Source organism: Diplotaxodon limnothrissa, linkage group LG4 (genome assembly GCF_057381915.1).
Source record: "Diplotaxodon limnothrissa isolate DT_005_m linkage group LG4, D_limnothrissa_male_GT1.1, whole genome shotgun sequence".
NCBI classification, from domain to species: domain Eukaryota; kingdom Metazoa; phylum Chordata; class Actinopteri; order Cichliformes; family Cichlidae; genus Diplotaxodon; species Diplotaxodon limnothrissa.
In genome coordinates, this window is record NC_140599.1 from 27,024,857 (window position 1) to 27,038,554 (window position 13,698).

Below are 13,698 nucleotides of genomic sequence, written 5' to 3' on the forward strand. Positions count from 1 at the left end.
CTCAAGCTAGTGTCCCGCCTCCTTTGCTTATAAGCTGCATTGTGATTGGTGACAGCAGAGTTGAAGACCACTATTGGCGGCTGGAAATGTCAGTAAAATAGTTTAAGGAGTTTGGCTGGCTGGAAAGTCTGCAATGTAGGGGATGGGTTGACTGAAAGATCCGTACTCGCGACGAAGAAGCGTTTCTCGTGTTGGGAAGAGAATATAAAGACTTACGGGGTTTTTTTCGAGCTCTTTCCCTCGTTTTTGTGGGTAAAATCTTTACGAAAGTTGCCACTGACCGTTATCGTCAGTGTGTTTTATGAGAAGGGTTACTGTTTTTGCGGAGAAACTTTCTAAATAAGTGGCATCGAGCCAGGTAAGCAAATATAAATCGACTTCTGCTTTTGGTGTAAATTTTATATTTTTAACGTAATGTTAATGCACGTCTACTTCTAATATCGATAACGCTGCTGGGGTAGACTTGCAGTACTTTATAGGTTCTTAGTTATTCACGTTGGAGAAACCCCCTCTGCTCACAGTGATATATAATTTATTAAAGTGGTAATAACGTTTTTAAGTGTGTTACAGTTCTGCTCGTTTCTTGTAAAATGTATATTACAGACGTAATATTCAAGAGTTTTTGTGTTTGTGTGCTCTGTTTTTCTCGTCTACTCTCTAACGCCTCGTTTAATAATGGGAGTACATCTGATATGCTTTAAAAAGGGAAGGTGGGCTTTAACGGGATGCCCCTTTGGACCGAGGAAAATTCAGTTCAGTTCTTTCTGTTTTCTTTAAGCTGTCACGCCCATCACCATGCCATCAGTTGGACAGCACACCCACTACCTAGCCTTATGATTCAAGGCTTGCATTCAATAAATTAGGCTTTAATTGGGGACAGTGAGTTAGCAGATTATTAACTTTTGACGAGTTTTGAATATGGACGCACATCATAATCAATCAGTATTTTTTTTATTTATTTTTGCCTAATAACACATGTAGTTGTACTATTGTTTTCATCCACTGCCAGTGAAGGTTGACATGCTTACTGTTTCTCGTTGTTGTCTCAAGGAAGTGCTTCCTGGAATATCATAGGTATGAGTTTTAATGAATGGCACTTTGCTTGGCACTGTTTGTGCCACTTACTTCCGAGCATAGGGCAGTGGACAAGCTGGGTAGACAGGTTTATTTATGATAACTAATTCTGAGTTGTGGATTTTAATTTGAGAGCTTTAGATTTAGTTTTAAAGCTCAGACATTGATAGAGGTGTGAAAAGAAAAGGAACACAAAATGTGTGAGACCTAAGCAAAATGTCTAAGTTATGCAACCAACAGATGAGTTGTTTAGACTTTATGGATTCCTTTCATCTGACATAAACAAGCTGCTTGTCTAAAGTTACTCTTGATTAAAAATAAAACACAACTATTTCTGTAACTGCACACGTATAATTCTGCAGAGATCTCACAGAAGGGCTTAGTAAATGTCAAAATAGTCCAGCCATTTCAGGAGAAACAGGATAAGTAGGTTACACAATAAACTTACAACTGTGCCTAAGGGTCATGGTTAACTTGAAATACTGTTTTATTGTTGTTGTTGTTGTTTATTGAGCTGATAAAGACTTGCCTATTCTTTGGTTTGATTCTCTCAGGGTTTTTACATGCCCAGAAATCTACACCATGGATGAATGCATCTTTTTCATATGATGTGGGAAGAGGAACATTGGTCATATGAAAAATGCAACATTTGTGGGACAGTTAATTATGTGCCTTCACTGCTTAAAATAGCAACACAATATTAGTGAGCGTTAGTGAGCATATTAGTGATTTTGTTTTTTGGGGGGTTTTACCGAAACTAGTGGCTTTCCTTGAACACTAATTTCAGTGAATGTTGGGAAATCCACTTTCTGTTGGTGTTTTAAAATAACGCTTTTGAGAAGGCACTCACCTCCATGTGTATGAATATGGAACCTATGTAGTGTTGATTTGAATAATGCTAATACCTTGACATGAACAGCATTATTTCGGTGCTATGCTTTGTCAGCAGGAGAAAATCTTTACATTTGGAAACAGAAAGTGAAGTTTTGTTTTTTGTCAAGTACATTTCTGTGTCAGCAGCTACCAAGCATGAAAGCTTTGTTAAACGTCTCTGCCTATATTTAAAGTCAAACTTTAGGTGTATTAGAGAACACAGTACACACATTCAGTGGAATGATGTTACTGCAACACTATCCAACATGTTATGTAAGGATTAAACAAAGGAAATGGCTTCCTTTTTGATTTATTGAATGTCTGGTTATTGTTAGTGTACAGTAGAAAATTCTTCAGGGAATGGTGTAACCTTTAGCTGAAAATGTGAGAAGGCTAGGAGAACCGCTCAAGTGGATCTGATGGAAAAGTTATAGTTACATAACCTAGATAAGAGTTATCTGATATCAGGTGATTGATTGAAAATAAATGAAACACTATTACTCAAATTGCAAAGTACAGAAAGCGCAGTGACATACCTTCGAGACAAAATTACCACCAAAGATCATTAACTCCTGTCTGCTCGGGGAGTTGACAGCTGTTCATGTTGGCCTAAATTTCTTGGTGGAGGCGTAGTGTTTCGGTGAACAGGAAGTGACTGTACTGAATAGGAAGCTTGTATGGGCCTGACATCGTTTTCAGAGAAAACTTGATATTTAGCTATTTCCCTACAGTTAATTTTTCCTGATTCTATCAGGAACTGTGGCAGTATGTATTATCAGTTTGTATTTTCATAGAATTTTTGGAGAATTTATGTTGTCTCACTCATATTTTTTATGTAGGCCAAAGGAGGTGAGTGTCAAGATGGCCCAGTGGAACCAGTTACAGCAGCTGGAGACCAGGTACCTGGAGCAACTCTACCACTTGTACAGTGACAGCTTCCCCATGGAGTTACGACAGTTTCTTGCGCCTTGGATTGAGAGTCAGGACTGGTAAGAAATAATTGTATTCTTTCACTTATTGTTGCATGTGTGTTGTTGCTGCCTGTGTTTGAGTAATTTCTGTAACTGTGAGACATCTGCTGCTGCCTATCTTGGCCAGGTCTCCCTTGAAAAAGAGGTTTTTAATCTCAATGGGATCTTCCTGGTTAAATAAAGGTTAATAAATAAATAAAAATTACATTTCTAGGCTCTGTTGTGAAATTACATTTTAATTCATGTAATTTTCTCTCCCTTTGGATTGGGAGATGGCCACTCATTATGATTTCCAAAATGTTTTTTGGCTTTAAAAATGTTTTTATTTATTCATTATCACCCTCTTCTTTCCTTATAACACCACCACAGGAATCGGGGCACTCTGATATAATGTGTCAGTATGCTTGTTAACCCGAGTACTCATTCTTGTGGCAAATGGGGATGAGTTTGACCTTAATGTATGAGGAAAAATTAGAAATGAGCACATACTGATCACTTTACCTGTCGTTTACAAGGGCTTACGCTGCCAATAAGGAGTCACATGCTACACTGGTGTTCCACAACCTCTTGGGAGAAATAGATCAGCAGTACAGCCGTTTCCTGCAGGAGAACAACGTGCTCTACCAGCATAACCTCCGCAGGATTAAACAGCATCTGCAGAGCAAGTACTTGGAGAAACCGATGGATATTGCTCGCATTGTTGCCCGCTGTTTGTGGGAAGAACAGAGGCTGCTGCAGACTGCCACCTCTGCTACACAGGTTCATACAGCAATATTGACCTAGCTTCAGACTTTATGGTGTATATAGTTAGTACAATGGCTCTACGTAGTATATCTTTTATTCTCTTGCAGGATGGCCAGGCAGCCCATCCCACTGGAACAGTAGTGACAGAGAAGCAGCAGATACTGGAGCACAATCTTCAAGACATCAGGAAGCGGGTCCAGGTTAGTTCTCATTAAAGAGTCACTTACTGCATATTTACGTAATTGGTCTTTCTTGGCATAAATGTATGTACATTATCACCCATTTCTCCACAGGATATGGAACAGAAGATGAAAATGCTTGAAAACTTGCAAGATGACTTTGATTTCAATTACAAGACCCTAAAAAGCCAAGGAGGTATAATTACCTTATTATGTTTTTGATGTAATTTTCTTAGCTGTGTTGCCTGTATTAACAGCTAAAAGTTAATTTAACGGTGACCTGTTCACCTTCTTCCCAGAGTTGTCCCAGGATCTAAATGGAAATAGCCAGGCAGCTGCAACGAGGCAGAAGATGGCCCAGCTCGAGCAGATGCTGAGCGCCCTGGATCAGCTCAGGAGGGTGGGTTTTTAAACTTTATTGATTTTAAGCATGTGTTATGTCAAGTGCTTTAGGTAACATCTATAAAACAAGGATATTCGAAACACATTATAATGCCTTATAAAGGGAAACCTTTGTATTTGTACATTTCAGGGCGTGCAAAAATGTATAAAGAGGCATTTTAGGAAGTAATTAGATCGAAATGAAACAACACCTCTGGACTTAAGCTGGCACACCCAGTTTAAGTTTGCTGGCTAGCACAAAAAGCAATAGATGTGGCATTGCATCTGTGAAACCAAATGTCCCTTAGTTGTGCATGCTGCGCATATGTTGACCATTAAATTTTGCCAGACAGCAGTGTACTGAACAAGCAACTACTGCTAGTTACATTCATCAATGGTGAAAATAGAAATTTGGCTAAAAATTATAAATGCAAGATTGATAAATCAGAATCAGAATCAGAATACTTTATTGATCCCTGGGGGAAATTATTTTTTGTTACAGTGCTCCATTTTAAACCAACATTAAGACAAGACAGACAATACGCTAACTAAGAATAGTACAATATATACATATATATACATACATACATACATACATACATACATACATACATAAGTCACTTATAAATAAATAGTTGGAAACATCTAAATGTTTAGCTGAATGATAGTAAAGAATAATCTTGGTCTTAAACCTGAATATTAACACAGCCATTGTTTGAATCTTTAACAGTGGTACAAAGTTTGGACCACAGATGGATTATAACTCTTTATGTCAATGTTTAATGTGTGCTGTGTTTGCTTTGTTATAGCAAATTGTTACGGAGATGGGAGGCTTGTTGACTGCCATGGACTATGTACAGAAGAACCTGACAGATGAAGAACTGGCTGACTGGAAGAGGAGACAGCAGATTGCTTGTATTGGAGGCCCTCCAAACATCTGTCTCGATCGCCTTGAAACTTGGTAAACTTGGAAACTGGTGCAGAGATTAATCATTGACTGTCTATTATTAGATATGTTCACAGTAGGTTTCACATCATAAATTAATGATTCTGGCCAAGTGACTGTGGACTTTGGTCTCTGCTCTTCTTACTCCCTTCATATAGACAAGTGTCTGATTTGCAATTTGTATTATTACTTTAATCAGGATTACATCCTTGGCTGAGTCCCAGCTCCAAATTCGTCAGCAAATCAAGAAGCTGGAAGAGCTCCAACAGAAGGTGTCCTACAAAGGAGACCCCATCATTCAGCACCGGCCCGCACTTGAGGAGAAAATTGTGGACTTGTTCAGAAACCTAATGAAGAGGTACATTTGATGTTTATCTACTTAGATTTTTGTCTTAACTTGATCTGCATGGATTTAAGTTATTGACTTGTTTAAGGCTTCCCATAGTCTCTCACAGTTTTTATATTGTAAATGTGAAATTTCAGAAACATTTAAAATTACTACTTAGGGAACTTATACCTTTAACACTGCTCATCATGTATTGATGTGATGCTTTTGTGTCATAGTGCTTTTGTGGTTGAAAGACAGCCTTGCATGCCCATGCATCCGGACAGACCTCTGGTTATCAAAACAGGCGTGCAGTTCACAAATAAAGTCAGGTGAGAATCAGGATTACAACACCGGATTGTACATTTTTATACTTGGGATTATACATTTTATTGCAACATTTTTTGTGTCCTGTATAACGGGAAGTGGAACAGTCATTTTAATGAGTGGATGAATTTGTTCTGTCTTGTCTCTTTTCTCAAAATTTTAAAGGTTACTGGTAAAGTTTCCTGAGCTCAATTACCAGCTGAAAATTAAAGTTTGCATTGATAAGTGAGTTTATTTTATTTATATATTTTTATCATCCAACATTTCTGTTAAGTTTTGATCACTTGGATAGAAAGACAAAGCAAATGTACTGCTTTACTCATTGCATCTCTATTTTTCAGGGAATCTGGTGATGTGGCTGCAATTCGAGGGTAAGACTTTAAAAACAAACTTTCAAACCTCAGAGCTTTTAATGTGTAGTATTTTAGAAAAGGTTCTTACTTTGTGCTCTACTATGATTTTACTAGATCACGAAAGTTTAACATCCTTGGTACTAACACAAAAGTTATGAACATGGAGGAGTCCAACAATGGTAGCCTGTCAGCAGAGTTTAAACACTTGGTGAGTCAAACGTTTTACCGGTTGAAAGCTATGAAGTAATCTGATAAAGGCCTTCTGCGGAGCACTGACTTCCTGTTTGTTGCAGACCCTGCGAGAACAAAGGTGTGGTAATGGTGGACGGACCAATAGCGACGTAAGTCCTATTTCTTGTTGGACTTGTGTAATGTAGTGAACAAACCGCTCGTTACAGAATCTTAACTGTATTTAGCATGTGAAAAATTCTGCTTTAACCTGTAATTAACAGGCCTCTTTATCTCGTATACATATAGTTTTATAAAGAGATTTAAGTAGGTTGTTTTTTGTTTTCTAGGCCTCTCTGATTGTCACTGAGGAACTGCATCTTATCACGTTTGAAACAGAGGTCTATCACCAGGGCCTGAAGATAGATCTGGAGGTGAGTACTGCCACTGTGTGTCATGAAATGGAGCATATTTCTGCTTTCGTTATTAACCCAAGCAACACTAATAATCCGCAAAATTCGAAACACTCCCGAAGCACAATGCAGTTTCGTTATATGACACCCAATACAAAGTTAGTCACCAGACAAGTTAGTCATTTATGAAGTCGTCCGCCTCCAGTCACCTTCATCAACACTGCTTCTACAGGGACTGATTCTGAAAACACAAAATTTCTTCTGTTTGCCCTTTTTTTGACCTGCCCACAGTTAATGGCAGGGTCACTGGCACTGAAGATTTACGCTGATGCAAATGGTGATTTGTTAGAGAATCATAATATTTGAATTTGCAGCTCCTTTAGTAATGCGTTAATCCTAATTTAAAATTAAATTAACTTTTAAGTCTATTTTTTTTTTAATAGCTAATAAAATATATGACAAACAATATCGTGTATAAATAACATTTGGATGATGGATGTTGTTTTTTTTGTTACACACACCATGTTTTTGCAGACCCATTCCCTGCCTGTGGTAGTTATATCAAACATCTGCCAGATGCCAAATGCCTGGGCTTCAATCCTGTGGTACAACATGCTCACTAACCACCCAAAGGTAAGACAGCACCCTCTGGTGGAAAGGGACTAAACTCTGCATGAGGTGGATCTTAACTCAATGGAGTTGAAGATCTGTTTGAGTAGAAAGTAGGAAATGTGTATGTTTTCATAACATTTTGCCTTGGTGGTTCTTTGCACAGAACGTGAACTTCTTCACCAAACCTCCAGTGGGGACATGGGACCAGGTGGCTGAGGTGTTGAGCTGGCAGTTCTCTTCCACCACCAAGAGAGGCCTGACCATTGAACAGCTCACCACATTGGCTGAGAAATTACTAGGTTTGATGACAAGCCCTAAAATATCAAAGTCTTTTTAGTTTTTCACGATTCTTTATGAATCTGATTTAATTCTTTAATTATCTATATAGGACCATGTGTCAACTACTCTGGATGCCAAATCACCTGGGCCAAGTTCTGCAAGGTACTACAACAAATGGCACTAAATTGTTCAGCGTTATTGTTAGTGATATTTTATTGTTTTGTATGAGTTTTTTTTTTCTTTCTTCCACTTCACAGGAAAACATGGCAGGCAAAGGCTTCTCCTTCTGGGTGTGGCTTGACAACATTATTGACCTGGTGAAAAAGTACATTCTTGCACTGTGGAATGAAGGGTGAGAGGTCATGCTTTGTTTACAGTCAAGCCTTTTACCTTCCTTTCATATTAGAAAATTTCTTGACATGGAAGAGACTTTCTTTTAGCCGTAAAGCCTGAACCATGAAATAATTGCCAGAAAATTCAAAATGTTTGATACTGGAGTGTATCATTTAACCTTATGACACATTTAAACAAAAATATTAATTATAAATTAGTGCATACATGTTTTAATTGGTATCTTTTTTTTAATATAGCTGGTGTTTTTGTGCAATTTATTTAGGTTTTTCTGACAAAAAGAAATCTGAAAAACTCATGTTTTAAATATTACAAACTTGGTGTTACAGGGTTAAGAGTATTTTCATTTCTTCATATGTCTACAGGTATATCATGGGTTTTATCAGTAAGGAGAGAGAGAGAGCTATTCTGAGTCCAAAACCTCCCGGTACCTTTCTGCTGCGCTTCAGCGAGAGCAGCAAGGAGGGGGGCATCACCTTTACATGGGTAGAGAAAGACATCAGTGGTGAGTATTTCAGAACTTCATGCTGTTTTGATGATCTTTTTTTTTTCATGTGCTCTTTTTGTTGTGATGTTGAACTTTTTTGTGTTTATATAGGAAAGACCCAGATCCAGTCAGTGGAGCCTTACACCAAGCAGCAGCTCAACAGCATGTCGTTTGCTGACATCATCATGGGCTACAAGATTATGGATGCCACCAATATCCTGGTTTCACCTCTTGTCTACCTATATCCTGAGATTCCCAAAGAGGAAGCCTTTGGGAAATACTGCAGGCCAGAAGCAGCTCCTGAAGCCGAGATGGGAGGAGACTCAACGAGCAGTAAGTTACTGCCTTGTTCTTCATAGTCTTTATTTAGTTAAAAAGAAACTCAAACATATTGCTCAGTATGTTTATAACAGCATTGCAAGTGTTTTTTAGGTTTTTTTTTATTTGTTTTGTTTTTAATAGTACTCATTATTTTCTCCAATTTTTTTCCCTAACAGCTATTCAGCCTTATTTGAAGACAAAGTTCATCTGCGTTACCCCGTAAGTATCTTCCACTCCCTTCTTCCGTATCTCAGAATGATAATATTTACAGGATGGTCGCATGCCAAACAGTGGCCAACGCTTATATTAGTTCTTTGTACTTCCTGTTGATGTTTTCTTTTGTGAAGACTGAGTGTTCCTGATTAAGACACAGATTCAGACTGTTTCATGTGGCAAATGTTAATCAAATGTTCAGGAAAAAAAACAACATAGAGGTTTTAACTCTCAGTGTGAGAAGGAGGAAGGAGGAATCATAATGTTCAGGAAAAGGGTTGTGAACCCAGGTATTAGATTCTGTAGGGAACTGGCTTAGACTGACTTTGTACATGGGCCATCTGGCTGTGTATTCACTGAGCACATGTGAAAGTAATTTATTTTCATTTTCGACATGCGAATAGCCATGTCTCACACTTTCTGTACGCCATCATCTGACTCACTGGCCATTTCCAAATATTTAGTATGGATTTTTCTCTTATCATATATAGGGATGGGTACCAAAATATGGTATTAAATGGGCACCAGTGCTGAGCGTAAAGTATCAACAACCTGTAATGTTGTCAGTTCTTCTCTCTGGAGAGATTATCATGTGTTGTAGTCCCAAGCGAGAAGAGAGCTCTCTTCCTTGGAATCTATAAATGAAGGGCAGGGGAAGCCCCAGAACTGTGCACACACACCCACAGATAGAGTATTAGTGATGGGGGTGGGAAATGTAAGCATTCGTTTTCACTAGAAATGATATGGAAAGTGCTCATTACCGTAAGTACAAGAAAGCAGATATGCCAATACATCAGCAGCAAAGAGCTCACATATAGAGTTCATTATAACTCAGTATAGAATAATGGAGAAGTTGTAAAAAGGAACCACAACCCAGCTAACTGTGTAATCGTAGATTTGTTTATTAATATTAATCTCAAATGGTTAGGGTTTAGAGCATTCGCTTCAAAGAGGTGTTCACTGTACTGATAACAGTGGGGCAAAATCTAAACAATACCCATCCCTAATCACAACTGATGTTGCTGTTTATTAGACCATATTTAGACCTCAAAATATACATTAAAGTCTTAAGGATGAACGAAAGGAAGCACAAAGAAGCATTTTAAACTTCTAAATTTGTAATTCTACCAGTTAGCAGGGAAACAACATGAATGGAATTCCCATTTTAGAATTTTTGGTATTCACGATTAATATTTATTGACGATCATCAAATCTTTCCTGAATGTCTGAGATGAGCACAAATGAGAAAGGCAGAGGAGTTGGACGTTAGCTGCAGGTGAGTTTTATAGAGTGAGGTTGACTGACACGAGGGGAATGTAGAAACGGGTCATCCGCCTTGTATTAGTAGGTTTGATGGTGAGGTTTGCTCAGTGAGATCCTGACCTGTCTCCGTAGGTGTCCCTCCGTCTTCATGGACTTGCCGGACAGTGAACTGCTTGGGAACGGATTCCCAGGGTAGGCCACTCGGGGGGAGTTGGCATGTAGGGCTGTGTGTGCATTTTGTCACTTTGTGTGTTTGATGGGTAGTAATTTCACCTACATAATTCCTATTTTTGAGTCCAACATACAGACATTGTTCCTAGTTCTAATACAAAAGTAGCTCCCTGCCTTTCATTAGTCTTTCACTTATTTCACCCCATACTCTTGTTTCCTGCAGGCATTTCTTTATCATTCCTCATCCACATTATTTTGTGGGGCTTAAACGGTCCGAATTAGATGTCATAATAGTTTGAGTGACAAGTGATTCAAATAATATAAAAAGGTAAAACATTCAAAATCAGTTCCATGATAAAATGGACACGGCTGAAGTGAGTTTGGTGGGAGAAAAAAGACAAAAAGGGGACTTTGTTTTTTGTGAAGCCTTAACAAAAGACTCTGGCCTGTTCGATCCACTTGATCCTTAGTTGTCATTAACATCCGTTCAGTTTGCCTTCTGTTCAGTTGAGCACAGTACTGCCTGATTTAAAGCAAAAAAAAAAAATGCATTTAATGACCTATGCTGTTTATATACATTTAAAAACAAAATCCCTTGCCCTGCTCTTTTGCAGTGATTGTGTGCACAGGCAATGCTAAATCATCTGCCAGAGTGAGATGAGACAGGAGTGACTTATTTACTCAATAACCAATCTTTTGTTTATCAAAGCAGAATCACAGCTCCTTTTTTTAACTTCTGATAGCTGCATCACATTTCCTCATCACTTTTCTTACCACAGATAGTATTTCATATTTGATTTGTGTAGCCATCGCCAGGCATAGTACTTAATATTATGCTCTTTACTCTGTTTGTTTTTCACAGCACAAACTCTGGAAACACCAGTGACCTGTTCCCCATGTCACCCCGGACCCTTGACTCCCTGATGCACAACGAAGCAGAAGCTACTCCAGGGCATATGGGTGAGTCTACTTACATGTACTACAAACACACACATTTGTATTTGTACATTTCCAGGGCTTTACCTCCTCCCCCAAACACTTATTTATCTTTACAACCATGTGTCAGACCCTTTGAAAGGACTTGCCAAAATGTCTTTATGTTCAAAAGATGTTCTTACTATAAGACCTAATCGTTAAGCATAAATGTACTTCATTCGGCTGAAATATTAATTGCTTTATTCTTGTTTATTTATTTAATCTGCAGATTCACTCACTTTGGAAATGGATGTAGCATCGCCTATGTGAAAAGAGTCATCGAGTACTTCAGCCACTTCCTTCTTTGTTGGGTTTCATATTATGTTAGAGAATTTCTTGATTCATTTTTCTCTCCACACATAGTGTGCCTGTACAGTTTGTTTCTTTTTCTATGTAAAAAAATTTCTCACTTTCACACAATAGGGAAGGCAGTTGGTCTTGGAAGGTTTTCTTTTGAAACAGAATTGGCACTTACTCTTTTTTTTAATGGTTCTCCTTATAATTAATAGATCTTTTTTCTTTTTTTTTTCAAGTACATTAAACATTTAAGCACGAGTTATAGGTTGTTTACTTTTAGAAAAATTATGAATAATGTCTTCTTTTATTTGAATGACAAAATGTAATGAGAGTAATTGTTGTATAAGCTAGGCTTTTTCAGTGTCCCTGCCAAACGCAGCATGGTGTCGTTGTTTCACCCTATCTTGATTGTATAAAACGGTTTCTCTTTCATTATGCTTTTTACACAAATTGGAATATTTCTTGTATTTGTTTCAGCCAATCGAGGTGTGTAAAGAGACAAGAAATTTCTGACAATTGTGAAATTATTTTCATGTAAAGTTTTTTTTTCTCCTTTAGCATTGTGAGAAGTTATGAAATGCAGTTTTTGTCAGCTCACGGTTTGAAATGTTTCGTTTTAATATTGTACAATTTAAGCCACATGTTTCTTTGTCTTGTAGTGAAGGCTCCTATTAATGGTGCCAGAAAGACTAGCACAAGCAGCAATCCCTCTGTAGACCTTCACAACATGATTTTGCTTTGTGTAACTGTGATATTTTGGTGTCAGACCACAGGGTGCAATGCGTGGTGGGGTCATTCAGTATTTGGCGTGGTATTTTTAGTGGAATAGACAACTCAAAACTGCACCTGTTATTGCCACAGTGTAAATCTGCTGTCAGTTTGGCAGTTTTATCAGCAAGAGTTACAGAACTAGAAAACGGCGTTGTGCTCAAAATGTAAATAAACCATTTTAATGAATTACTCCTCAGCCAGTAGTGTTGTTTGTGTTTGAAGGAGGAATGCCAGTAAAACAGCCTACGCTGATCTATAAATGAGTGTAAGTTGTCCACAGTTGCTTTATAGTTCATGGAAAGCTCCTTCATTTCATTAAAGCACCATCTTAATTGCATAAGACTAATTGAGGAAGCCAGTAACAATGGATGGTGTCATTACCCTATTTTTACTTTTATTTATGTTTTATATTGCGTGTGAACAATGCTTCAGACAGGTGTTTAATATCCTGGAGAAGTGCTGCAGGTATCTCTGTAGCTGATATTTTTATGCTTAACCTTCACCAACTCCTTTTTACACATCACACACCTGCCTGAACTAAAATAACACTTACACTTGAGAAGTCCACACAGTTATTGTGCCAAAAATGAAGCACTTGGCACTTTGTCCTTGCTGAAACATCAGAGGTTTTCTAAAAAAGATCATAAAGAAAGGTTGGCGCTAAAAACAGTCAAGTAATATAACCATAGACTTGAAAGGATACTTTTCACTTTGATCTGTCCAATAAAGTCAGATCAGTTCTGCAACTCCAATTCCAAAAACATTGGGTTGCTGTGTAAATTGTAAGTAACAATTCAATCTTTTAAAGTCATTTTATTCACAGTAGAATATATAAAACATCACTTTTTTCACTTGGTGAAACATCTGGACACAGGCCATTTCAGCACCTACAAACACCTAGAAATATGTAAGGCTTTCTCTAAAAACCAGTGTCTGGATGGGAACGTATGTTGCTTTAAAACCCGTCTATACCTTTTACTCCGCTACCATCAAAACTGTATCCTTTTGGACTGAGCGCTGATAAAAAACTAGATGATCCTTCTCCTCAAGTATATGACGTTCTTTTCCAAAAACAATTCCAGATTTTGATTTATCTGACCACAGAGCAATTTTCCACTTTGTCTCAGTCTATTTTAAATTAGACTTCGTCCCAAAAAGATGGATGTTGTGGTGAACTGTGTTCACAGACAATGATTTCTGGACT

At 37.9% G+C, this 13,698-nt stretch overlaps 1 protein-coding gene across 2 annotated transcripts; it reads left to right on the top strand.

Moving 5' to 3' along the window:
* The first annotated feature begins 125 nt into the window (after nt 1–125).
* On the top strand, nt 126–12,680 carry stat3 (signal transducer and activator of transcription 3 (acute-phase response factor)). 2 transcript variants are annotated; one of them, XM_085351782.1, is made up of 24 exons: nt 126–358; nt 2,787–2,936; nt 3,434–3,677; nt 3,770–3,862; nt 3,956–4,037; nt 4,141–4,241; nt 5,032–5,183; nt 5,368–5,526; nt 5,733–5,825; nt 5,986–6,045; nt 6,162–6,191; nt 6,288–6,381; nt 6,467–6,514; nt 6,692–6,775; nt 7,289–7,387; nt 7,530–7,665; nt 7,755–7,807; nt 7,903–7,997; nt 8,362–8,501; nt 8,595–8,816; nt 8,981–9,023; nt 10,413–10,472; nt 11,314–11,411; nt 11,656–12,680. In XM_085351782.1, the coding sequence occupies exons 2-24, from the start codon at nt 2,809–2,811 to the stop codon at nt 11,694–11,696; spliced, it is 2,355 nt and encodes a 784-aa protein (XP_085207908.1). In that variant the 5' UTR covers nt 126–358; nt 2,787–2,808; the 3' UTR covers nt 11,697–12,680. The 2 variants fall into 2 exon arrangements, with proteins under 2 accessions (XP_085207908.1, XP_085207909.1); XM_085351783.1 differs by lacking the exon at nt 10,413–10,472.
* The last annotated feature ends 1,018 nt before the right edge of the window (nt 12,681–13,698 follow it).